Below are 26,412 nucleotides of genomic sequence, written 5' to 3' on the forward strand. Positions count from 1 at the left end.
TTGGGAATGAGATTTTGTGATTTGCTGTCCTTTTCAACAAAGTTGACGCTAAGCAATTTCAATTCGCTCTCTTTCAGAGCTGTCCGTGTGTGTCCCAGCTTGCCCGAAGGCCGTCCGTCCGCTCGCCCTTAAATGGCAACCCCATCGGGCGACCAGCATGGCCAGAATGGTGTAGGGCGCAGGTGCAGGACCCTTTGATGATGTCGTGGACCGTCAAGACCACCTTGCCCTTCTCCAATAAGGAGCGCCAGGTGTGCCACCCACCCAGGCAATACCGCTGAACACAACACCGAAAACTGCCCCAAATTCGAAGGGGACGATCATAAGAACAATGGACAAGAGAGTAAGAATCAATTTCTCCTGTTCACGCTTTTGTACTGCATCGACAATCTTTTTGGAAAAAATCTTTAAATTAATAGCCAGTTGGATCATGTAGACAGTGGTAGGAAAAAGCAGTAAGAATACCCTCTTCGTCTGCTGTGTAGACCTCTGTCGCCATGCCAACGTACGGTTGTAACCACAGTAGACAAGTAATTAATGTTTGGTAGGGCGGCCTTTATAATCTTATTCAGGTTGGCAACCTCCACTCTATCTCTCTGCATCAGAGTGCCCTCCTGTAACCTACTTGACATAGTAGCCAAACTTGTCATCGTAACTCTTGGAGGCAAAGTCGAACTCGCGTTATAGCCTGTTCAGCTCTTCTAACAAAATTTGCAGGGGTAAACAGTCCTAGCAGTTCATTAGGATCTTGCTACTAGCAGCAACCCCTTTCAGGTCATTAAGGTTATTCAGGGCTTTACTAGCTCTGCATTGCATGTTGTCTAGGAGATCGGTCTAAATCCTGGTGGAAGGATTGTAGTCTTCGCTGGTGTTGTTTTCAGTGCCACGGATCGGCGGGGAATAGTCACGTGGGAAGGCAAATGCACATAGACCGTTGTCATTGCATGCGCTGGGTTTGGTGGTGGACGTACTAGTGGGATCAAGTAGGTTAAGAACTTCGACGGAATCGCAACTGCATATGCCCAAGGGGCAATCTCCTTCTTGCAAAAGAATCAACACAGGTAGAATAACTCGCTAATGGCGGAACCGCTAGTACAGGCAGATGGCGTGAACAAGGACACACCTGGAATAACCATTAGGTGTGCTCGACAGTATCGCAAACACCCCTATGATAGTGCCCACAGTCAAACGCATAGCAACTAAGGCCCCTGTACGTAGAGTCACGGCCAGCGGCTGGAAAGCCCTTGATGCTGCTCGCCTTGGGAAGGGCGGGCTATCTGCCCATCCTCGTACAGACACAGTTCATTTTAGGAACGAATAAGCAGCAAGTGAAGGAGCAAAGGAACTCAAAATCGCCAATGCTTGTGTCGTTGACGCAAACCAGTTTCTCGATCGCAGGTGGAGTAACCAATAGGCTTAGGGGCAACAACCTTTCTTCTACGCCAGATCTCAATCTTGATCGGCCCGGCGCGACCGTTGAAGGAGGCGCTCCTGTGGAAGATGCCGAATTTGCCCTTGGGTCGCATCAGAGGGCTTTCAAGTGATTATATGCCGACAACAATCACGTCCATCTTGTTGAACACACTGTTTAGAATCACCGTAAAAAGGACTGCATCTACAAACAGCATATCTGGTGAAGTCTCTACCTGGAACTAAGACGCAGTGTTGCTAGTTGTGCTAGCACTTTTGCAAGATGTGGTGTTGGTTTAGGCGCCAATAGGCGACAATACCCTCTCTGCCAAGCAAGGGTTTTATTTCAAAACAGAATAAAAGCAGTTTAACTTAAAACTTGGAGCGTTTGGGTTAAGGGATAAGAAATCTAGCTGTACCGACTTTTGCCCCAGTTAGGATTTATTCTATACATTCTAACGGCTCACAAAGGCTCCTGCTGCATCACTGCTGCGTTGGATGAAGCTGAGGCCTTGAGGCATTTGCAGCCCTAGGCAGTAATCGGAGGGCTGGAAGAGGGTATTTCTGTGACGGAGAAAAGAGGCTCCAGAGAACCAACGCACCCGTCGGTGTTCCATGCCTTTCCGTGCCGCAACATTAATGGAACCAAACCGTGTCCTCTTTCCAGGTTTCGCTCTTGCTCCAACACATCGTACGTCTGCAATCACACTGCAGATAATCCTTGTTGCATTCACTATGGCTTTCTACGAAATTGGGCCTCAATTGGGTGCTATGCCTGGGCACGCATGCTGCTCAAGCAGAAATATTTAAAGCCTCTGTGCTTGCTGCTTCCTTGAACGCACTTTTCCGTACAGTGACTTGACTCCTTTTGGTCAACGTATGCTTGGCATAGTCGCCTCCAGCCCCCCTTTCTATCCTTCGGCTTAACTCATTGCCTTTTGCCTTTAACGTCAAGCACCCACATTTGGCCCCCCCCCACATTTGGCCCCCCCAAAAATGCCTTACCACCACCACCAGCCTCCTGTTTTCTCCAACTTTATTACATCACAACATTCACAGTTCTCAACCAAATAGCTTCATCTTTTCTATATACCCTTTTCTAGTCCTTATAGGCTAATACACTAAGTATAAGGTTAACTAGGCCTTAGATGCTGTTGCTAATAGCTAGTCTATCTACAAGGCATCCTTTAAATAGGGGATCCTAAGATTAACACTTCGTTATCAACTCTAAGGCACCTAAGCAAGGGCAGCTGCATTTTCTAACCTTTAGAGGCTTTCCCCTAATCAGGAGGCTAAGCTAGCTGAATAGGTGCGAATCCAGCATGCCCTTAGGCTTGCTCCAACCTATCAGCAGGTAAAGGTATTTGCAGAAAGGATCCTTTATACTATAGGGGATACAGATCCTCTAGGAAAGCAATAGATCTAAGGCTTTAAAAGAAGAAACCTATTAATTAAGGTCTAGAGAAGTCACCCTATAGACTCTAGACGTATTAATAAAGCATCTACTAAGGTTATTAGGGACTAGTTTAAACTCCTTACTATACTAGAGATTAAAGGCATTAAACTAGCTAACAGATATAACATAGATAAGACTAGTATCCTTAAGGGCTAGGGATCTAATAGGCTGGTGCTAGGGATAGCTAAGATAAAGTCTGTCTGCAAGAAACAGCCTAGATTAAGGGCATAAGTGTCTATTATTAAGTGCATCTCTGCTATAGGCTATGCCTTAAATCCCCTTATTATATATAAGGGTAAGATAGTCTAGCAGCAGTAGTTTCCTCTAGATCTTAGCCCTTATAAAGGATAGCAGTTTACTGCAACAGAAAATAGATAGACTACAGACGACACTGCAGTTAAATAGCTGCAGAAGGTCTTTATCCCTTAGACTATCCCTTAGACTGCCTCCTAAGGCAAGGAGGCTAGACTGCTAGTTGTTAATAGCTATAGGAGTTACACAACAATAGAATTTATATAAATATATTATATTAATAACGTCTATCTCTTATTCCTACTACTACATACCTCCTATATCCTTTAGCTACTTAACTAGTTAGTCTTTAGCCTTATAAAGGCAGCCTATAGGAAGAAGCTTAGATACCTTAGTTAGTAAAATAATTCTACTATTGTAGGCAAAAGGAACTTTATAGGCTGTTATTAGAAGGCTTATCTAGCAGGCTTAATAATAGATAACATTAAAAGTAGTTAGAAATATACTAGCCTATAGCCTATCTCTATAGCTAAGCCCCTTATAAGCCCTTTAATGCTCCTATCAACACTAGGGCTATTAGATTAAGCCTGCAAAGGGCAGTCTAGAAGTAAAGAAGCTAAAGGATAGGCATCTGCGTCATCTGCAGTAGTATGGTTAACGCTAAGGAAGATAAAGGATCTAGCTAGCTAACTAAAGCTATTTACAGAGCTAGATAATAATGCCTCTACTTAACGCCTTCTGTTTATAAAGGTAAAAAAAGGCTTTAGTAAGCAGGCATATAAGCTAGCTACTGCCTAGCATAAGCTAGAGCTTCTGCAGGCAAAGGTTACAAGCACTGCAGTTAGGAAAAGAAAGGCAGTCTAGCTAGATCTAAACACTAAGTTTGCTAACATTAAGGACATCTAGAAGGCCTAAGTTAAGGCTAGCGAAAAAGAGGATATTACAGATAGATCTAGCAAGTCTAATATACCTAGTAAAGCTAAAAGCTGTATTATAGTAGCATCTAGGCCTAGTTAGTAATTAATTAAACATACTGATGTTGGTGGGAATGCCCTCGTTTTTGGGGGGGCCAAATGTGGGGGGGGGCCAAATGTGGGTGCTTGACGTTACCGCCCGCCCACTTCCTTCAAAACGGCCATGGATTCTGACGAAGAATTTCGTGATTCAAGATGGACTCGCAGAGAGAATGCTAGTCTCATCATGTACGACGAGATTATACCGAGCATGCCAACTGAAGACTCCAAGCCATACTGCATTTGGTATGAGATCGCAAGTGAAGAGACCTACCGAGAACTGTTCAAGCGCTATCCCGACATGAGGTACTAGGTTGGGCGGGCTTGCGCTGCAGCTGGCTATGACACCCTTTACGGCAAGCTGGATCTACTACCCGATGTTTCGATCGCAGAAGAGGCTAGAGACAAAAACAATGACGGCAGTAAAGGATTTTTAGCGACATCATGAGCAAACCGACACGTTACGCTGTGATGGACGACTACACGCGAACGATAAATGTTTCCGATCCCCAACCCGGAGCCTACCTAAACGGCGACACCGCTGTTCGTTCGTCCCTCCATACGGATTATGAAGACGAAATTGACGACGACATGAGAGATCCTCACTACTTTGACATCACAGAGGACATTGGACCAAGCAGGATGCATGCTGGTCATCGAAACATGGATCACGAAGTCTTGCCACAGCAGTTTGAATATCTCCTATGGTCCCCACTACCAAGAGACCTGCCTACCACGCGCAAAGACGCCCTTGTTGTTATGGCCGCCTATGAAGGGAATCTAGACCGCTATCTTCGTCTCCGACGACCGTCAATGGTTGCAGATGAATGCTGTGCTGTGCAACGGGGCATATACCACAACACAACCTTTGCAAAGTGGTGGTCACTCCAGGACCCTGGAACTTTGGGCCCCAACTCTCAATACATCCTGGAAGCCATCAATGCACGCTTCATTATGAACAACGACCTGTCGCGCATCAACCCGGAAACCCCCGACAAGAACGATATACCCCGTCTCTTCTGGTATCCTCTGTTTCCACAAGAACGAACCCTGCGCGAGCTTGTCCGCAGACGCCCCCGCACCGCGTTCCAAGCGGCATTGGTTTGCATTGCTGCTAACTATCAGTACACTTATGATGCCCTGGACGTAGAGCCTCATTACATCACGTATCAACAGGCGCGAATGAGACACAACCCGCACTACGCACTCGATATTGAGCGGCGTGCAGCCGAGAGCGATGTTGACCTCCACCCAAATACTCACCTAAGCCACTTGACCAGACCGGACAAGGAGCCCACGACACTGGCGATCGAGCCTGGTATTCGCGCATTTCGCGGGGCCTTGGTTGAAGCACACCTAAAGGGGATCTATCCAGGCGAGTTGCAGGCGAATGCTGCCTCATGGGAGCTTTTCATTTGTGTACCAAGCGAGTTAAAACGGCGAGCTGAGGTTGAGGGACTGATGTTGTACCCTGAGAGTAACGACATTGAGACTTGGAAAGAGTTGATCTCGCGGAATCAAGGCACTGGAAGATAATTCTGTAGAGTGTAGTACACTGTTATATGTCACAGGGAAACCCTCGTATATCAGAGCTCTCCGGATCAGTCCCCTCACATGCCATTTCGCGTGGTCAGACGTATATAACTAGACCACATTTCATTCTCTTCACATTATGTAGAATAAGCATCTTTCTCCCATATTCTCTTTGCCTTAATGTGTGCTCTAAATCGTGACATTATACGCATTTTTCTCTCACAACTATAGCAAGGCGTTTCTTCACCCATTGATGTGCCGGAGACCGGCACGTCATTCAGAAATTCATCACTGCCCTAATAACCGGCCAGATGGATCACTGAGCCCTTGGTTGCAAATGTCTGCGTTGTCACCTGCTTGTCGTTGACGCCTGTCGTGACCATTTGGTCTTGGGCCCCGCTATAGTCGGCCAGGATGCCTCTTGATTATATTTGCCGTTGCGGCAGTTAACCCTTACCACGTGTCTGGTGACAAGACACTGGACAGGGAGAAGGCCATCGATGTAGACTTCGATTCCAACCCCAACTCCAACATGTCACAGAGTACAAGGGCATCCTCTAGTCCTATAACATCTAATAGGTTGTAACATGCTAAGCATCTACTACTGTAAATCTTAAATTTAGGACAGTATCATCCATCTTTGTGTCAAACCTAAAACCTCCATAGTAGTCCCAGACTACTACCTCCTTTATTTTCTTTGCACCTAGTTCCGCTCTATGCTGTATTAGGAACCAAGCTGTTGAGGCCCCATTAGCACTGCCAAGGATCGCAAGTCCCTCCCTTGATTCCATTGAGAATGTTATCCGCTCATCCCAACCTGGGACCTCTTTGTAGCCTGCTCCACGTATTGCCTCAACAACAGTGTTAAAAGTAGGGGCATATATAACATGAGAACGGAAAATGACCTTAAGGCTACTAGTTGCGACACCTACAGCATTGCAGCTTTGCTGCCACTGAAAGTACGCAATGTCGGACAGTGTGTCCAGGTCAGGGATATCCCCTTTACCCCCTTCAGCTAGTTTGTATTTAGGACTCCAGTTTGAATCAAAAACAAATGCCCCAGCGCGCGGATTGGCTACATTAGCGTATTTTGCGTGCGTTGGCTGTTCAAGCGATTCAGTAAAGCAACTAGTCTACACTCCTGAAGTATTTACTTACCTTCCCCTTACGACCATCTTTATACCTAAAACTTTTATTATGGAGGAAGCGGTAAATGCCATTATTCGATTTGTCGATTGGAAACGCTGGGTCATTGAATGCTGCGTCCAAGGAGGCCCCAAAAGAAGGACTTTGGACTTTCTTCCATTTCTGCCATATTCGCACAGGCTGCCAGGGGGGCTTGGATATCAGCCGTCCACCCCCAAGTAGATATGTCGGCCGGCTGGAACGGGCTGGCCCACTGTTTTGCCTCTCTATCGCTTAGAGAAAAGAGATCATTAAGCCAGGCGCCCTTTTTAACACGGCCCTCAAAATCGAGCGGAAACTCAGGGACTGGTAGTTTCACTCGCTTAGTGAGGACTATTGCTAGTGTGGGAGACGTAACAATAGGAATAAAGTAAAGTAGTAGTAAAATGAACATAACACAGAGACCTCTTAGGCCATAAGAATAAACAGGCCGAACCATATTTACAAGTAACAGCTGGACACTTGTAAGAGGATAGACCTGCGCTACAAAGGACAGAAAGAGTGTAGTCTGCTGTATTTTAGCTACAGCGTGTTGCACGGCTGCAAACTCTTTTAACATAAGTAGAATACAATGTTTTAGAATGTAATAATAGAGCATAGACTTAGATATTGCTAAGAACCTCTAGATTGATTAGTGATTATGCAGAGAAACCATGAGGGTATAATAATTACGGTATAGCCGTTCTTTAGCTAGACTGCGGTAGCGCCGATCAACTTTCCTCTCTTACTGCCTGCATGGATAAAGCTTGTAATCGGTCAGCCAGCACACACCTCCTGCACCAAGGGCAGAGCTTTAACTTCCATGAACGCAAGAAGAAAGGCAGACTGATCATTCGCATTAGATTTTCTCACTCTAAAAGAAATTAGCCACCGGACTTCACGGCAGCAAGCAACGTTGATCGATCCTTAGGAAACATTGATCCACAATCTGAAGCAAATATTCAGAGGTCTCTGAAAGTCAGTAAAACAATTTGAATTTTAGTCTAATACACAATGTGCCGTACTTAGCGTCCAATGCCGGTAATCTCCGGTTAGAAATTGGACTACAAACAATCATGAACAATGCGCGATATGGATCATCAAGCGCCGAATCGGAATACACTTTTTCAGTGACTGATGTTCCAGCGATGTTCCACTTCAAAGTGTACCAAAGTCCTTAGCAGGTTGGGCGCTCTTGTGAAGAAATCTTTCCCTTCGTTGTAAAAAAGACTGAATGCCGTTCTTAATTCGGCTATGATAGTCAAGTGTAACACAGAAAATGCCAACTCGGGGTATCTGGTATGTCTGTTTGTTCATCCCCCCTACTCATCTTACCTACTTTCCCTACCCTAAGTCACACAACTTTAAGGCGGCAAGCAATCTGACTGCACCTAAGCAACAGCATAGTGGCGGCCAGTCGATGGCTGCAAGAAGGGTCCGACATCGGGGGTTGGAGCGTTGGATGATGGGCGGGCATTTGGATGCTTTTGTTTGCAGGTATCGTTGAGCCGAATTCTGTTAAGTCATAGCGGTGTTCGCCGGGCAAAAACAGCTTGAGAAGCAACAAGGGGTTGCAGCATTAAGTAGCAAAAGAAGGTTATAGTGTATCTTGTCACATCGCATGATTGCCCACCATATTGGTCCCATTTGGCTCGTCGCTCCGTCATCATATTGCTAACCATCTCGCTCAACTGGTTGGCAATCACGGCAGGCAAATTTGTCCATATCGATAGACTCTGTGTGTTGTGATAATGAAGGGGAGGGAGGCTAAGGCAGGTGATAAGGCAGAAGGACGATTCTCCTGCCCGTGCCCAAACCGTTCACCTTTACCTCTCTCTCTTGCTCTTCAGTTGCATTATCTTGCGTTCTTCTAGTCTCAAGCGCACAGTCGTATGTAAGCTTCAAACGGAATCTCTAGTTGTGCGGGCTAGGTTGGGCTGGTGGATCATGACCGAGAAATGTTACAGCAGAAAACGGAGAAGACACAGCCAAGACATAGGATTTTGCGAATCTCCATCTTAATCTCACTGCCAAATCTGACGTGCTAGCAAGGGGAAGAGACTGGCGTTAGAATCTAGTCGAATAAATTGCTAACAGCCTGCACTATAGCTAGGAACATTTTGCATAGCAACTTACGATTAGTCTAGCAGGGTAGACCCTAAAGGAAACTTATAGCAACTTTTAATAGAAAGCATACTAATCCTACTAAATAAATTGAATTATTATTATTCATTCCTTTAATTCTAAGTTATATACTTGTCTTACGTCACTTATTATTAGTATCTATTTTTTCCTTCTACCTCCTCAACTTACTAGATAAAGCGACTAAGCTAGTATATATGGTGAGCTAAAAGTGTATAAACCCTTGAGCCTATACTTTTAACTCTAGCAATAATTCCAATATAGATCTAGATGCATTTTCGAATCTGGTTTTTTTGATGTTAGGGCCTGTAGGCATGTTGGAAGCTGGACCTAGCTTTGCTGTCTTCGGCGTGTGCGAGTTTAATGCTGCCGCCTTGCGAGCTGCGGCTGCCTTCTGTCTAGGCAGTTTCTTTTAGACAACAGTCTCTTTTAAACAAAATTTTCATACTTTAGTAGCTATGTAAACTTTGCTCATAGGTGTAATAAATTGTATGTTTGAATGTATATACATAAACCTAGTCTGTCTTGGAGCTACTTCGTTTGCGCTGTTCACTGCGGATGTCATCAGCCGCCGGACTGCTGCATCGACTAGTTCACATAACCTTGCGATAGCTTGCGCCTTGAGGCCGGAGATGTTAATGCGCCCGTTCGGCACTATGTAGATGTGGTGCTTTTGCGCCAGTTCTCTGCAGATGTCCGGCGACAAGGGCAGGACGCTGGTTTTCAGAGGTCAGTACCTTTGGTAGTCATCCAACAAAGTTTGGTATTTTGGTTGACTCACGCGAATAGTCCCTTTTCCCGGCTGATGAAGCTCCGGTCTCCAGGTGTCAAGAGGACTGTAAGCCGCCTAACAGCGAGGTTTGCCAGGAGCAAGCAAACAGAAAGTCTTACCTCAAGCTCCCTGAACTTGCTGACGAGACTTGACCTGAGACCTTTCAGCCTCGCACGCATCTCCCCGAGCTCGGCTTCCCAGTCTTGCCGCAACTCAGGATCACCCAGGACAATCGTGACGAGTCTCGCCCCGAACAGTGGGTTGGTCGAGTGCTCCGATCGAATCAGCCGAAACAGCAGCTCCGACTCGACGCCAGGCAAGAGATGGGCGCCTGAGCAGACGACGTGCAGCGCACCGACGCGCTCGCCGTACAACCGACAATACCATGATGCAACGACGCAAAGAACTCGCCGCCAGCTAGCTGGGCACCTGGAAGTCGTAGGATTCCATTCATTTACCTTGTTGTAGCCGTAGTGCGGTTTGGATATTGCGCGACTTCTTCGCCGGCCCTGCAGAGGGGACATACTCCCCCTCAACCGCGTCATTCCCCGATCATCCACCCCCGTATCTCGGCCTCGTTTGCGCTTCTGGCTACGCAGAAACATGGCTTGTAGGAGACGTTGTTCGAAGGATGACAACGGCTCATACGTAATCTAGGTGTGGTGGATCAGGACACTCGCCTGACTCGGGGGTGGTAGTTGGGAATAAGCGATCTTATCGAGGAAGGCATCCGAGACCTGAGCCGTGTAGACCCGCAAGCAAGACTTGTCGTCGACATCACTAAGGAAAAGTTGAACGTGACAGGTCTTGGGTCTCTAATCTTCCAGCGGATTAGGTCATGACGTGAGTGGTAGGCTATATCAACCGGCCGAGCTACGGCATGCTGACAGTCTCAGCACGAGTACTCACCTGGCACTCCGAAGTTCGGGGCCCTCGCCGGACAGGTAGTCTTCGGCGTCCAGTCTCCGATTCTCTCGCGCACCTGCTCGGTGCAGACAATCTCTGGGTTGGGTTCCATGCATATCGGCGACGCTCTGCTGGGACACCTCGGCCGAGATAACGGCCTGCCCAAGGTCTACAACGGCGCGTGTAGAAGCCCAGTCAATATAACAAGGCTCTATTTCCTCTCTCTATCAGTCCGTCAGAGTCTCATTCATTTTGAAGAGTCTTTTCTTGGCGCGGAAACGTCAGTAAAGCCAACCACAATAAGTTGGGGTTAAGACTCAACTTTCTCAGGCGTACGGATTATATTGCAATGATGAAACCAATTCGCTGGGTCTGACAGAACTTTTCCATAATATCTATGAATTTGTCTAACTCTAGAGCAAACTCTGAACATTTGACTGGAACTAAATGGTTTTGATAACTCTTCATAAATCCTCTTTTACAGGCTGATTCGGTTGGATCAAGTTCTTATTGTACTAACAGGACGAAAAATCACAAGCCTAACAGGACACTGGAACTCAAGGCTGGGGCACATTAGGTAAGATATGAGACATCAAGCGAGGCTAAAACTTGGTTATATACACTACCCTATAAACTTGTTTAGAATCATGGTTTCTGAGCTAACTAGCGGCGAAAGGTCGCAAGGCTGTACACATTTATCACGATAAGAATACGACTAGCAATCATACTGAACATTGAAGTTGTCAAGTCAAAATACAGGTTCGAATCAGATATAGTAGATCGATACACAGGGAGCAAGCTATTTAACTCCACAGTGAGGTTTGAAAACGACTTAGCTGCCCATGCTGCTGCATTGGCTGATGAATAATCTTTACCGTAACTTCCTGTTATGAAAGCTTTCGCAACCTCTGCGGCCACTGTGTAAAAGGGCCATTTACCCATCGAAATTGTTTCTCCATCCGCTTCCAGCTCACCATTCACTTCCCAGCGGTTCCTGCATCAGTCAGCATATAAGACTGTTGTGCCCTTCGAGCATTCTCGGAGTTAGTGTCTTCTCGGCTTCCCCCGCTGGCGAAACGTCACAATCTTCAGCCGTAGAATTGTGTTTTCACCAACATTAGGTACTGGCACAGTGATGCCGACCGAGAAGTCTAAATTAACACTCCAAGGGTTGCATCACAGATCGAATCAAAGGCCAACGAGAACAAGATTGAAATCATCGGAAGATATGCCGTAAGCTGAGGTGGAGAGACCTGAAAACACCCAAATGCCGTAACTGATAGGGGGGACGGGCATTAGAAACACTACAGTATATGGTACGTTAAGTTATGAGGCAGTATTACTCATTGACCTGGAGTTTTTGTTGAGCCTCCGTGAGACTGGAGAGCGGTGGCCCGAAAGAGGGCTCCAATCCCGCCCCTCCAGTTCCCAAGTCCAGACACGCTGGGAACTCGATTCCTGTCGGTGCTCCAACCTTCGGCGTGCTGGTCCCACGCATCACAGCAATGCCGTTGTGCTGTATCCCTACAATGGGACAACATTCTGCACGCTGCCCAGCCCCCAAGTCTGATCGTTGCCTCACGCGGCGTCAAGGCACGGCCCATTTTTTTGCGCCCGACAACCCTTTGCTTATAGAAACATCAGCGCGCTAAACACGACTGGATAAGAGCCGCGGAGAACAAATCTGAAACTTACCTAGTAGAGCTGGTTGAGAATTCTCTACTATACAAACATATCCTTCGTAAGCTAAAGCTTAATAGCCATAACAGCTAGGATAAATCGCAGATTAGGTTAATAGATACTATATTTGAGTCCTACTATAAGAAACTTTAGGAGGTCTTCTAGGTAATAATGAGCTGACTTATAGAGAATAGAAAGAACCTTGTAAACAGGTCTATAGCCATTACTGAGGTGAAGTGCGGGTATGATTGTAGCTAGGCGGAAGAACAATACCTAGGCCCCACAGCTATTCTAGTGCTACTATAGCTAGTAGTATTGCGAGCCTGATTCTATAGGGAGGGCTAGTAGTAGGTGCTGTGCTAAGACACAGGGAAATCACCATGGTTTCAGCTGCTGATTGTAGCAACTTGGCTGCTGAAAAGATCCACCTATGACACAAATTCCTGAAGCGACCCAGATGTGACTCCATTATAGCTCCGGCCACCCACTAATCCACCAGTGACATTCCCCACATACTGGCCGACGGTTAAAGCCTTGTCCGCAGGAAACCAGAAGACCGTTTGCGAGAAGTCGATGTTGAACCGCCAGTGCCTCTGTTGCGAGACTAGATCTACCACATAGCCCGTGTGGCGAGACATCGGGGGCGTTCCCGACGGTGATGTCAAGTGGTGAGGCCCGCCATACGTCAGCGATACAGTGCCGGACGTGCCGTGGCCGGCGCCGGGCGACGACCCACCGCCATCCACGACGGTGCGGAAGACGACGTTCCCCTCCTTCATGAGCGTGGCACTGAAGTACGGTCGACCGTCCACGCCCGAAGTGTAGTTCCACAGCATGAGGCCGTAAGGCCCGGCAACGGCCCGAGCCATGTCCCAGTTGCCGCTGATGACGGCCCACGGTCGCGAGTTCCAGTTCTTGTCGCGCCCACCCACGCCGGAGAGCACAAAGGGCGTACCCTTGATGCTCAGGTTGGCGGACGCGGACGCAACGGGGAAGTGCTCCTGCCAATACATCTCTGGGGCTAGTAGGACGCTGGCGTTTGGGTTGGGATATATCAAGCCCCCGGGGTACAAAGGTGGGCCCCGGTTTTCCAGCTCGAATGTTCCTTGAATAGTCGGCGAGTTGATGGAGACCTTGGCACGCCTGAGGTCCCTGGATGCGGTGAAGCGCCACACGGAGGAGGCCTGGTCGCCATCAGCACCATCCGACCATGTACCGATTGTCTCGTGAGCGCAGCTGGTGACGACGGACTGCTGGTAGAAGGCATTTTCCATGTAGCGAGAGCCATTGGGCCAAGAGACAGAGATCAAGGCCCGCTGAGCGGCCAAATTCGAAGCCACGGTGCCACGACTCAGGTAGACGACTATGCCGGCTTTGCCATCGTGGGATCCTGCATCGAACGCCCAGACCTCGCTGGCGCTGGAGTTGAAGGTTGTGACCATGGGCGTGTCAAAGTGGGCGAGGGGGTCGTCGTTCATTGGGACGGCGCCAGTAACGTATTCTCCTGCTATAGCCTTGTGCGCGCTGCAATCATCACCCTGGTCAGCCACGACGAGCAGGGCAGCAGTCAACGCCGTGGCGATGTAGGGGCTGAAGAGGTGCATAGTGTAAAACTGTCTGAATTAAATACGATGTTGATACCTGGATTACGTCGATGGGGAAGTGACTTGGGATGGCCGGCCGGGCTAACAGCAGACAGTAGCAGCACCGTCGATTCTTATAGTCCCAGCTTTGCTCCATTTGAAATTAACAATGTTTGAAATTGCGTAGACCAGCTATTGGACTCTGGCCTTGCCCGTCGCAGGGCGCCTCCTCCCCGCCTCCATCGCAAGCATCTCCTGTATGTAGTCAAGTGGCGGTGGGCGCAGGCTGTCGCACACCTGCAAACTTGCTTGTAGGACGGATCATTTCGTTGCAAGCGCCCTTTGCACACGGTTCAGGGAGGGGAAGATATCAATATCGACAGGTCAGCGGTTCCGTCGGTGGCATGCTTCTCGGACAGCCCTGACGACTGACGAGGCTTTGGGTCTAACTCGATATGGGGTATCCTCGCGGCGAATTGCTATTGGCCCACGCTCAGAATTATCCCAGGCCGTCGACCAGGAGCAACAAGAGACACATTTCCGTGAGGCCCGGGGTTCCAACACCCGCTTCGATGTCGTTCCCAACGCTGACCCTCCACATCCAACTCTGCGCAGAATCCTCGACAAGAAACGCTTTTTTCGCTCAACTTTCGCACGGGATGGTTTATAATGGTCCAAGCAAGGGTTGCCAGAGATGCAGAGCTCGGCGAATCAAGGTAAGATCAAGTACGCCTCCTGACTCGAAGGGTTGACGCACCGCTAAGCCAAAGACTAAACCGTAGTGTGATCGAGCTTCGCCTGCCTGCCAAAACTGCGCGAGCAAGGGGTTTATTTGTCCCGGGTACCATGACATATTCGACAATGCACACAGAGACGAAACATACAAGGTGGCCAGTCGGCACTCCAGGAGGAGGAGGGGCAACGTGCCAACGCAGCCGTGCTCGAACCTCGCCGGTAGCAATCTCGTTCAACGAAACAAAGCAAAATACAGTGACAAAACACGTCTCCTCGTGGATCGGATTCCCGAAAACCTGTCTCAAGACGTCCTATCTCGAGCGGTGGATTACTTTTTCCTCTGTTATGGTCATGATTATGACCCCCAAGCCACCTGTAGCTTCTTCGACCTTTTACCGGCAATGTTCGCCAAAGCTAGTGTGGTCTCGCCTCTTTACAAGGCAACCGTGGCATTTGCCGTTCAAGTTGCCAGCCTGCACAACCCCTGCCACGGAGGTGCAGCTATGGCGCATGTGGTATACACCGACGCCGTGTCGAGCACCAGGAATGCCCTTCGTTGCCCAGAAAGCAGCAAATCCGACGAGATGCTACTCACGACGCTGGTGCTCGAGGCCTATGAAACTACCTTTCAGGTGTTCAGAAGTGCGCAGTCGGCCCCAAGACTACCAACACACCTGCTGGGCTCGATTGCCCTTTTGAAGTATCGAGGTCCGGTCGGGACGACTCCTTCAGCGCACTGCCAGATTTGGCGGACTGCTTGAATGTTGGTGATTCCATTGCTGATCTGCCACGCATGGCGAAGTAGCCTGGTTCGAGTGGCAATAAGCAAGCGCCACGATAGCGAATTCCGATAATTAAGCACACCGGCAATCGATACAGACACCTTGGCCTTGGAGCTTGCCTGCCTCAAACACGCTTTCTGCAACAAAGAGACCGCCGTAGAAGCAAGTGTCGCCTCCAGTCACTGCGCAAACGGGACAATTCTTAGCAGTGGGCCCGAGGTTGATGGTCTTCTATCCCGCGCTATCTGCCTTGCGGACCGATGCTCTCGATGGTACGCATCTCTTCCACCAGCTTGGCGGCCAATTGCCGCTACGGCTCCCAGAGGCGCTGTATCCATTCAGCCCAACAACAGCGGCCAACATACGCCCCCCATCGTCTTCTCAAATCTGTTTATAGCCAACTCGTACAACCGACATCGAGTCACGGAGCTCGGGGCCCTCTGCCTTGTTATCAAGGGCCTCGTAGAAAGCGATACTGCCAATGAACTGCGAGATGTACATTTGCCATCCTGGCTAATATCTCGAGTACAATCACTCGTCGATGATATCTGCGACACGGTTGAGTTTATGACTTGTGATGTCAAGGTGGATGGCCTACATAACGTTCAAACCCTATTGACATTCACGCTTTCCGATTCGAGCTGTTCGATGGGCCCGAACCACACCTCACCAATTGAGGTCAAGCACGCACGGCAAGTGGCCTCGTCAGGATTGTACATGGCTTACAGCACGCTATCAGCAGTGCTTGAGCTTTTGGGCGGTGGCCTTTCATACAGGGATATGGCTCCCTCCATGATGTGCGAGGGGCAGATGCAGTGGATTGAGGAACGAATCACCAAGCTCGGCAGCATTTTCTCCCCGAGGATTAGGCGCACAATGTGACAAAGGTAGACATGAGGTCATGGGTTCATGGACCCTCGCAGGTTTTTTAGCTTCTGTCGAGCGCCTCTCCATCACTCAGATTGCGGCAAAGTATATAATCAACATGGACTACCCCTTGCAGACGAAGAAGCAGCAAAATTATCAAAATCATCAGTCTAAAGAATCATTTATCATTGGTTGACTTGTAGTTCCCTTACGGCTATGTTGGATCTTTTTCGCTCCGCGTGGGTTTCCGGCCTGACCGCTTGACCTGGAGCTACACCTTTAGAGTCAATTTGTCACCAACCGCCACACCAGCCCAGGTTCTGTATTGTTTCAGATACTCCTGCGGCATATCGGCCTCAGTTACGATATCAGCTCCGAGGAAGAGCTCTTCGGCATCCTCACCCGCTTCTATCTCCTCCCCGGAGGGACACTGGGGGTCTCATGTCAAATGATCCACAGCAGTGGCATTAATGATGGTGACCGTCCCGTCAGAATGCATAGTGAAAAGATCACCTACTGTAAATGCGGGCTCGACTCCTCCCGTAGGTAGGCTCACTGGGGGTTCTAAGGCAAGAGGCATTTAGGGATAATCCTTTTCTAGCGCCTTTCGCACGTATCTTGCCATAGCATACAAGCGCCAGACTCTCGCAGCTCTAGACAACCCAATGGCTTGTGTCGTATTTGTATCATGCAAGAGTCTTAGCCATCTTTAGGCTGTAGATCTTTAGGAGCTGATAATCAGGTAAAGTTTTCCCTTTCTTTAGTACTTACTTGTTGCTAGAGCTTTATTGAAATGTTTTCTAGCCTCCGCAACAGTCATATCCAAATGTTCGAGCGGACTTAGGTGAAAAGCTGCTGCTGTTACAGCAGTAGCTAAAGAAAAGCCCCAAATAACAATTCTTGCTAGGTAGGCTACCACCATCGTCCTAATGGGTCCAAGGAAGTGAAATTGAATAGATAACACGAGTGTTCTGAAAGAAACACTTGATTTCCATGAGACGGCTCAGTCAGTCATAACATCAAGTCGGACATGGCTTTTCTACATGAAATCCTGGTGACCTCTCCAATCGCCGTGTCTTGCCCAGCATGAGAAGCCTTTTCCTTTTCCTCAGCCGCCGTCGCCGCTCGTATCTGCATCATTTCCCTGTGCAATACTGGGGCATTTGAACATACTCATTGGTACTACCAGCATCCCGATTAGACATTTCGGCTGAAAATGTCCTGTTGTGGTAATGGATTGATCGGTGGGAGCGAAAGATGCGGAATGTCTCACGATTCATCCTTTGTATGGAGCTCATGCAAGCTGTGATTGTGAATGTGGAGAAGAACCTCATCAAGCACCCCGGCATTACAGGGCGTTTCTCATGGGCACCAACCAACCCAAAATGTGACATACAACAGTCGTGAGTCGTGAGTTCGTCATCATGAAAGGCAACATCGTCGTTAAAGCTGAGGACTTATGACATTGCAAGGTTTTCTGGCTCGTGTTGACAACTAACAGACGTTTTTGAACCAAGAACCGCTGAAGACAGACCAGCTTGGCAATCTTGGCACCCGCCAGCAACGCTCTAGGTTTGTGGGCAGCTTATCCCCGAGTTCCAACCGATCTAACAGATTCTGCTCCTAGCTGACACCTTCCTAGTAAAATCATCGCTGCGACGTCGTGAGCCAACGCACGCACATTCATGATTTGCATGCCGATTATGTCAGCAGAACCTGAATCCACCATACCGTCATAGGCAACGTCAGCCACATCCCATTCTACTCAGACATGAACACAATAGAAACCGACACTCTCCAGTATGATAATCTTGAAATCTCTTCTACCTGTAGTTACCATGTTCTTTGTGGGAAGTCTATTCCGGTCCTCCTCAACCGCGGCAAGTCAATCGAGCTTGGCCTCCTTGCAAGCCAACGGCATCCCAGAGTTTGAGGTTGTGGATGATGATGCCGGCGATGACCCTGAAAGCTTCCGAATGGAGCCTTCCGTCGAGAATGCACGATTTCGTACAAACTTCTATCCATCCTATACGATGGTGTATGGATAGCCTAGCACTGGAGGGTTCTACATGATACAATGCGATGGCGTAGACCTCGAGTTCCTTGGCCTTGACCGCGTCGTCCCAACACCGTGGGGCGAAGACCCAGCAGACGAGGATACGCACTGCGCCAACATGCGCCAACTCGGTGCCAAATTTTACAAAAGCGATTGGGACTACCATCTAAAGACCACCAAACATGAGGAGCCTCAGGACCCCCATCAGAAAGCCATGGAGCTTGGCAAGGAAAACCTCTTCGCGGCTGAAGAGGCTAACAAATCCGCCGAGAAGTTAATCGAGGTTTTGGGATGGCCCACAACCGGAGGGGTCTGGGCTTTGAAGGTGTCCACCGACAAAGTCCACTCGTTTGGCGTCAGAAACGCCTTCACGATGGACGAAAAGTGTCGGGCGATGGAGATGATGGGAGGTGTCTTTTATGCCCATCCAAACGACTGCCCAGACTTGGACCTTGCACCGTCATAAACGGGCCCGAACACATTCGATAACTTGGATTAGAATTAAGTTTTCGTCATCTGCTTCATGACGAGATGTAGGCTATGAACTTTGCATGGAGATATCTGGCTAGGGACAGATTGTACCAGGCGGCCGGGCTTAGGCTGCGGGTCGGTGGAGGTTATCTGTCAACTTCGAATGATTATTCTCACACTCATGTTTGAAAGTGAAGGCCTCTAAGCTACCCTTTTGTCGTGAAGCCCCACTATTGGTACTAAGCAGCAAGCTGGGCCGGCTAATAAATTCAACCTTTAAGGGAGTGCCCCTGTGTTGCCCTTTGTGAGAGCATTCTTCAATTTTACCAACCGCGACTCATGTTTGCCTCGGTTCTGATTAGTATTCATTAATAGACTTGAATCATTAGTGATCAGGTGCATTTCCGGTCAGTCATAACCCCTGTCTTCGAACTCGAAGGTTTACAGGCTTATCAGGGGCGCCGGGAGGAGAATTGCCAGGTACAACACGCCTTTCGAAGACGGCGCAAGGTAGCCGAAGTGCTTCAACGCAAGAAGCTGCAGACGCTTGAGACCTCTGGGGAAATGGGCAACATGTTCATTTTGCTCTGCGACGAGATGATGGGATCAGATGTTACCGCATGGCATCCACAGTGGATGAACAAGCTATTAGCCTCCATGGCCCGCGCTCTTACCCTGGCCGCATACGTTGAGGAGACAGACATCGACAACCTTTTACCCAGACACAGGCGTCAATGCAACACAATTATCCCTATTAATTGTGCCGTTGCAGATCGTACTGAAGATCTGTCATGAATATATTACGTTAGTTTTACTAGAGCGAGGGTATCTACGGTTCTGTTACACACTTTTGTTCGAAGATTTGTCTACCCTGTAGGTGCTACCTTCGTTAATCCACTTTAGACTTCAACGTCAGAGGACTTGGGATGCAACGTCTCAGCACCTGCGACTCGGGTAGTTTGCATGATACAACATTTGTATGACAAGAGATAGTGCGGGCAGACGACGCAGGCGGGCGACGCAGGCACTCATTATTGTTTTAGACAGCCAGAAATAGCTACCAGTAGTTAGCCAATGTCAGTATAAAAAGTTGCTTCTGCTCCTGGAAAATCGGAAAGCAGTTTATCTGTTCAAACCGCTTACGCAACTACAGGACTTGAGACCATTGCCCCCGGAGTAAAAAGCTTTTACATGTAAGCAATTCCTAGTACCGTCATTCTGAAGAACTGACGAGTCGCCATCAACTAATGCAAAGTTGGTTAGTATCAAGTCAAGACTTAAGAACAACAGAACAAAGCCGCAACAATGAAACCTACTGCCGTTATTACTACTGCAGTTACGCTTCTGCTTGGACCAAGCCTCGTAACCGCCGCGTGTAAAAGGTTCCCGAATGGACAAGTTTGCAACTCGGATTTCCCTATTATTTGTGCTGGTATGGGAACGTCGACCTTAACCTGCTGCACTGCTAATAGCGTCGACTGCAAATAAACCTACAACACTTGCGCCGCTAAACAGCGCAATTGGGCTTCCTAAGTTTTCTGTAGGGTATTCTAGTTTCTATCCTTGTTCTCTAAACTAAAGCAAAAGCAGTTTAGCTCTTAGGACTAGAGTGCAGATAGAGGACAATATGACTGAAGCATTATGTTATCTCTATTTCATTGGGAAGTCTTTTAGAACCTAAAATTATAAAAAATTATTATTATTAAATGGAATATTGTAACCATAAACAAGCAGTATACTATAGCATGTAGTATACTTTCCCTTTTTTCCTTTCTATTTACTTTTATACAGCAGCAGATAGAGTTCCTAGGGGAAACAAAAGAAGTAGCCGAGCAAAAATCCACTTCAAGCCTTTCTAAAACACTGACAACGAAACTGCAACCATAAGTAGTCACCGCCGAAGCACAGCTTTCGCCCCCACACAAGTCGCACAATGTCCTACTCACTATTATAGGGACAGTTTTCACGTACGACAGCTCTTTAGTTTGTAGCCTAAATAACTATCACGAGTTCCGCCTCGACAAGACAGCAATAGATTCCTTCGCGGTGCGTCTTGTCGACACCACCCTATTACAAGCATGCCTCTACCTTAACGGTCAGGTGTAAGCACGCAAGGAAGATATCCAACGCTACTCTAGTGGCTCTCTCTGACTCCATTCCTGCTAGCAGCTGCACCTGGTGACACACTGGCGATGGCTGCTCGGCCCGACCGGACTACAGCACTCTAAACGACACACTCGGCCCCCGACAGCATTGATCCGGAACAGATGAAACCGGTAGGATTCCCGTAGCAGTTACAGAGTCTAGGTATCGTAGAAATGGGGTCAAGATCTCCGCTCCAGGAGGGCCGCAGCCAGGATATAGTTGTCAGTCAGAACCAACAGGCATGGTTGCAAATATGAATGCTTCTACACTAGCACAAAAGACCCGAGAGTTTGTCGTTGTAGCTAAACTGACGCAGATCAGTAGCCCTGTCATGATCACTAATTACTCAGTTCTAAGTTTAAATCTATTTAGATTAATCTGATACAGGAAATGTGAAGTGGAACATGAATCATGTAGAACTTGATTAGACATCACTGATCAAAAATTAGAAATCTGGTATATAAAGTATGCCTAGCTGAACTTCCGTCACCTTTGTAAACTTTTATTTCCTCTCCAATACTTGATCTTCCTTTACTTACATCTCTTGCTTTCTTGCGTAACGCAATAGTTTCAACTATGCGATTCTATTACATATTTGTATTCCTAGCGGCAGTTATGGCTGCTCCTAATACTGGGTCGAATACCTTGCGTTAACCGCCTACACCCCGACAAGCTGCTGCTCAAGCATGCTGTTCTAGCGTATTTAATGACTGTGTATGTATTTCAATTGTCCATGTTTCAACTGTAACTAATTGTTTTAGTTCTGCTCTTGTACTGCGGTAAGTCTAAGCTCTAAGTTAGACTTGACTAAATCCTAATTTATTGTAGGGCTGTATTGTGCAGCGGGAGTGCCCAGGAGGCACGCGTGAAAATCAAGTCTGTCGATGAGCATCTTTCGACCCGAGTCTTTACGTAACGCGGTCCAAGTACGTCACAAGCAAAAGTGGCAGGACTACAGACATACTTAGCAGCAATAACAATGCCATTATCTCTTTTGCTAGAATTTTCAAACTCTAGGGTTGATATTTGCGCATTTTCATCGGACATTATCATTAATCCACTACGAATCGAGGTCAAGGTACAATATCTGAGTTGTGGAGCAAAGTCAGCTCCAGTCTTCAACCGTCTCATTGCAGTGGAATAGAGATCAGTACAAGAGCGTAGAAGAAAGGAATGCTTGAAGCTTTTGACCCCCGAACTATCTCTTCCATTCGACACAAGCCCTGTACATATACCATCTTTCCAACATGTCTACTCATCTCATCGCCATAATCGACGGCACCTGCGCCCGGTGTATCCCCAGCTCTTTACCAATCTTTAAACTCTCAACTACAACACTTACCACTATTCCCCCCTATACAAATTGTTCTCTACTTTTGTCGCAGTCACAATCAAAAGGTGCCTCCCAGATGCCCTATCAAGGTTGACTCGACTTTACAATAGGCTCTATCCAGGCATGTTAATATCTCTTCTTATCAGGATTCATTATTAAAAAGGCGACTAGTACTGCCTAACGTCCCTAAAGCTTGTTTTTGAACTTCCCAACCTGAATGTTGCAATTCTTGTCGAGCCAGTCTCCAACAGCGAGATCCACTGGATACCCTTACGCACTCATAACGATGCAGAACACTGTCCATGTCGCAAGAAAAAGTGCGTCCCGGCCCTCAGCGGCCGAGGAGACTAGGACCAGTCGTTCAGGGTTTTAAGCATTGAAAAAACGAAATGAACCATCAATACGCCAAGAACAAGTAGGAGAGGGAACAACGTTATGATTAGGTCTAGAAGCTCTGAAGCAAGCTACCACTATACGAATACAAGTTAAGTAAGAACTTAAGGCTGTTATTGAGCAAAGCGTCCCCTTAGCGGCTGTTGAGATTCCCCTAAACTTATAACATAACTATCGCAATAGGCTCTAATTAAGAACGTTTTGTCCGGCAGCACCTGAGCTTTCTCAGTGGTGACAATGAAGCCATTATCTTGCAAGAGCTCCTTCATCGCATGCTTAACTCCAGAGTCAACACATGTTTCAACCACAGTGTTGCATATCATGTCCCAATATCTATCATCCACGCCAAGCAACGCATCTAGTTCAGCACCCTTAACATTAACTTTTAGCAGGTCAATTCTTTCTAGCCCTTTACAGTCGTTTAGAAAGTGCGATAGTCTTTGAAGACAGATGTCAACCTCCTGGGCATTGCTAAACACCTTAGCTGCAATTTCTTTGCTGTGACATTGCGCAAACCTGCACTATATCTCTACCTTCTCTTCTAGACGCAGATTCAAGTTGCTAGGGAGGTAAGGGAAGTATGTAAGCTTAGCAGCTGCTCCCTTTAAGCTTAAACTATAGGCATAGGTCTTAACGCCAGCTATATTATTTAACTCTAGGTTCTAGTGTAGGATGTTAAATATTGTAGGAGCTAGTTAAAACGCAAGAATTGTAGCTACTAGGTATTTTTGCTTTATATATAGAGAAAAAAGTCTAATAGTTAGGCCTAAACTACTGCTTAGATATAGGGTTAGAGTTAAATTTCTTAAACTCTATATATAATTGGGAATTGATATACAGGCATGAAGAATTGATATACAGGCATGACTCTTATCTGGGCATGAAAATTCCCTTCTGCGATTAGCTAAAAATTTAATGACCTATAGGTACATCCCTCTAAAGGTGGTAAAGACGACTGCACTAACATTTCTTTCTGTTCTGCATTTCCTACTTACTAACTCCTGCAAACCTTCCCTTTAAGATTTATAAAACTTAACTAGCAACTAACCTACTTCTATTTTTATAAATCTTAAAGGGCCCCTTTTGTTACCCTTTACGGCTGTAGAGAGAGAGTAGCTCTCCCTTTACCTACAATTTGCTAGACTAAAACCCTCTTAAATTACTATATAACTACTTCCTTAATTAATGTAGTTATAAAGGCTAATACTTATTATTGTTACTAACTAATATTTCCTACTTATAGCGCTGCCTCTAAATACTTAGCTGTAAGGGCTGTCTACTTATATAATTACCTATTATCCTCCCTCTACTAAGAACACTAGACTAGCTCCTTGTTTGTTGCTAGGTTAAGGTTAGGGCTTAGCTTTAACTTACCTAAGTTACCTGTTGTATAACCCTAGTTAATGTTAACTTGTTCTAGCTACTAGGTAGGCAGCCTTGCTTCTAACTAGTTAAGGCTTAACTAGCATAGGGTCTGCTAGTTTAGCTAGCTAGCTAGCTTAATATAGCTAGCTGCACTAGAACAGGTTGCGCTATGTTCCTAGGTCTGCTACAGAGGGATATTACAATCTTAGGATTAAGAATGCAGCAGTATAGATTACAAGAAGAGGTTTTTTGTAGATGCTACTAGGGGTAAACTTCCTACTTGCTAAAGGTTGCTAAGTCTGCTATCTTTAAGTAGATCTTGTAGCAGCATAGTATACTAAGCTTAATAGAGATAGTATAATTATTACTACACTCTCTAAGGGGGGCTAGAAAAGGCCTTTTGCTAGTAGGTATTGCTTTTTATGCTAATTAGTATTACCTTATAATTAACTTAAGGCACTTTAAGGAAAGCATTATTTAAAGCTTGCTAAGGTATTTAGAGTGCATACTTATATACTTTTAGCCTATAAGAACCTTATCCTCTACATATGCCTGTTTAAAGTGCAGCTTCTAATTACTAATTATATCCTATATAACATTAACTAGATAATATAGGTAACTAAGACTATTTAGAAGGTAGCCCTTAATGTTATTATTACTTAACTTTATGCTAGAGGTAATACAAATACTAAAATTCTAGTACTTGCAAATAAAATAATAGGCCTACTATGCTCTTAGGGGTATATATGTAGTGTAGAGGTACTGCAGGATTAAGCGTTAGTTGTTAAACTCTTTATAGAGCTTAAACTAGGCCTTCTTAAAATTGTGCTTAGTCTTAGTAAATACTACAAGTTTCTACAGCATAAAGACCTTTTAGTAGGTATATAGAGTAGCTGCATCTACTAGTGTATTAATGTAGGTATAGTCTTTATTGCTAAGTTTAGCTGTTGCTTGTGTTGCTAGGTAATTATCCTTATTGTTAGTCCTACTGCTATTGCTATTGCTGCTGCAATCTTTAACCTATTTCTGCTTAGCTTTAAGTATAACATTAGAGTTAATATAGTAGATGTAGAGTTGCTGCTAGATATTAGGAAAATGCTTGTTTAGAGCTGCCTTTATTTGCTTGTTGTAGTCTGTAATAATAACAGCAGGCTAGCAAATAGAGTGCTGCTTAACTAGCTAACAAATGCTTGCAGCAAGAAACTAGAAGCCTTCTAGTCTCTTATTATTAATAAGACTAAATGCTGCATTATAGATAAACCTTAGATAGGTCTATTTAGTAGCCTAGAATAGTAGAAGCTTAAAGCAGTTAGTATTATATATATTATTAAAGCTAATAACTTTAGGGAACTGCTTCTACATTTAGAGACAGTAGGGGAAGGTTTAAATAAGGCTAATAAGGCAGTTTAGCTTATCTTTATCCTACTTAATAACGTATAGGATATCTTATTTATTAAATAACTTAATTAATGCTGCAGTTAGTAAATACCTATCTAGCTTCTCTTAGTTTATAAGAGCTCTAGCGTTGTAGATATCTTACTAGGTAAATAAGGAATCTAAGAACTACTCTTAGACTACAGCACATATATTACATACCTAAATCCTAACCTATTAGCTTGTTGTTTAAATAGCATCCTTAACTAGCTAGGTAAGCTTATAGTAAGAGGGGTGTATAGATGCTTTAAGGCTAGGGCTATAGTTGTATTAGCTGTGCTAGGGGTCTTAATGCTAACGTAATAGCTACTTACCCTCCTTTTAGGCCTCTGCAATTATTATCTACTAGCAACTAGATTTATGCAACTTTCTATTATATAGCCTAGCACCTTTAGAGGGGTGTAGGTTTCTAAAGCAATTGCATTAAATAGAGTATTTTATCTTATAGCCCTTATAGGTATAACTATATTTTTAGATAATACTAAAACTATATTGCTTCATAAAACTATTAACTTAGTTAAATAGAGCGTTAAATAATAGCTTTAGGTTGCCTAAGATTAGTAGGTTTAGAATTATATTAGGAAGAGGTAACTTTAATTGTTTGTATATAGAAGATAGTAATAAAGCTAGTAATTAGTAAGGTGTAGTTAGCCTTAGAGACTGCCTTTATTAAGGGGGAGAGTATAGTAAAGGTAAAGTAGATATATCTAAGGCATGTAGTAAATAACCCTATCTTTGCTGCTATTAATGCACTTATTTATAGGATTTTGCAAGCTTAAGAGTAAGTCTCTAGTCTTCCCTAATAACTTCCTAGACTAGGCGCAAAGCAGATGCAAACTTAGCCTAGGATGGAGCTTAGGACTGTTAGGCCTCTGCTTAGAGCTAGGTAGTTAGGGAAGAGGGGACTTAATTAAGGTTAG

At 46.1% G+C, this 26,412-nt stretch overlaps 7 protein-coding genes across 7 annotated transcripts; 3 read left to right on the top strand and 4 right to left on the bottom strand.

Annotated features, from left to right (window-relative positions):
* Positions 1 to 73: 73 nt before the first annotated feature.
* On the bottom strand, positions 74 to 632 carry CDEST_07587 (uncharacterized protein; the record flags this gene model as incomplete). Its single annotated transcript, XM_062923746.1, has 3 exons — positions 74 to 229; positions 265 to 489; positions 510 to 632. 3 exons carry the CDS (start codon positions 630 to 632, stop codon positions 74 to 76), a joined length of 504 nt encoding a protein of 167 aa, XP_062779797.1.
* Positions 633 to 4,575: 3,943 nt separating this feature from the next.
* CDEST_07588 (uncharacterized protein) lies at positions 4,576 to 5,667 on the top strand (the record flags this gene model as incomplete). Its single annotated transcript, XM_062923747.1, has 1 exon — positions 4,576 to 5,667. The coding sequence occupies one exon, from the start codon at positions 4,576 to 4,578 to the stop codon at positions 5,665 to 5,667; it is 1,092 nt and encodes a 363-aa protein (XP_062779798.1).
* A 587-nt stretch (positions 5,668 to 6,254) lies between these two features.
* Positions 6,255 to 7,288, bottom strand: CDEST_07589 (uncharacterized protein; the record flags this gene model as incomplete). Its single annotated transcript, XM_062923748.1, has 3 exons — positions 6,255 to 6,767; positions 6,823 to 6,952; positions 7,023 to 7,288. 3 exons carry the CDS (start codon positions 7,286 to 7,288, stop codon positions 6,255 to 6,257), a joined length of 909 nt encoding a protein of 302 aa, XP_062779799.1.
* Positions 7,289 to 9,412: 2,124 nt separating this feature from the next.
* CDEST_07590 (uncharacterized protein) lies at positions 9,413 to 10,266 on the bottom strand (the record flags this gene model as incomplete). The annotated part of the gene is made up of 2 exons (XM_062923749.1): positions 9,413 to 9,686; positions 9,752 to 10,266. 2 exons carry the CDS (start codon positions 10,264 to 10,266, stop codon positions 9,413 to 9,415), a joined length of 789 nt encoding a protein of 262 aa, XP_062779800.1.
* Positions 10,267 to 12,756: 2,490 nt separating this feature from the next.
* Positions 12,757 to 13,932, bottom strand: CDEST_07591 (uncharacterized protein; the record flags this gene model as incomplete). Its single annotated transcript, XM_062923750.1, has 1 exon — positions 12,757 to 13,932. One exon carries the CDS (start codon positions 13,930 to 13,932, stop codon positions 12,757 to 12,759), a length of 1,176 nt encoding a protein of 391 aa, XP_062779801.1.
* A 551-nt stretch (positions 13,933 to 14,483) lies between these two features.
* Positions 14,484 to 16,310, top strand: CDEST_07592 (Putative zn(2)Cys(6) fungal-type DNA-binding domain-containing protein; the record flags this gene model as incomplete). The annotated part of the gene is made up of 3 exons (XM_062923751.1): positions 14,484 to 14,627; positions 14,694 to 15,354; positions 15,526 to 16,310. The coding sequence occupies 3 exons, from the start codon at positions 14,484 to 14,486 to the stop codon at positions 16,308 to 16,310; spliced, it is 1,590 nt and encodes a 529-aa protein (XP_062779802.1).
* Positions 16,311 to 18,133: 1,823 nt separating this feature from the next.
* Positions 18,134 to 18,817, top strand: CDEST_07593 (uncharacterized protein; the record flags this gene model as incomplete). Its single annotated transcript, XM_062923752.1, has 2 exons — positions 18,134 to 18,302; positions 18,387 to 18,817. 2 exons carry the CDS (start codon positions 18,134 to 18,136, stop codon positions 18,815 to 18,817), a joined length of 600 nt encoding a protein of 199 aa, XP_062779803.1.
* Positions 18,818 to 26,412: the final 7,595 nt, after the last annotated feature.

This window comes from Colletotrichum destructivum, chromosome 4, assembly GCF_034447905.1.
Source record: "Colletotrichum destructivum chromosome 4, complete sequence".
Lineage (NCBI taxonomy): Eukaryota > Fungi > Ascomycota > Sordariomycetes > Glomerellales > Glomerellaceae > Colletotrichum > Colletotrichum destructivum.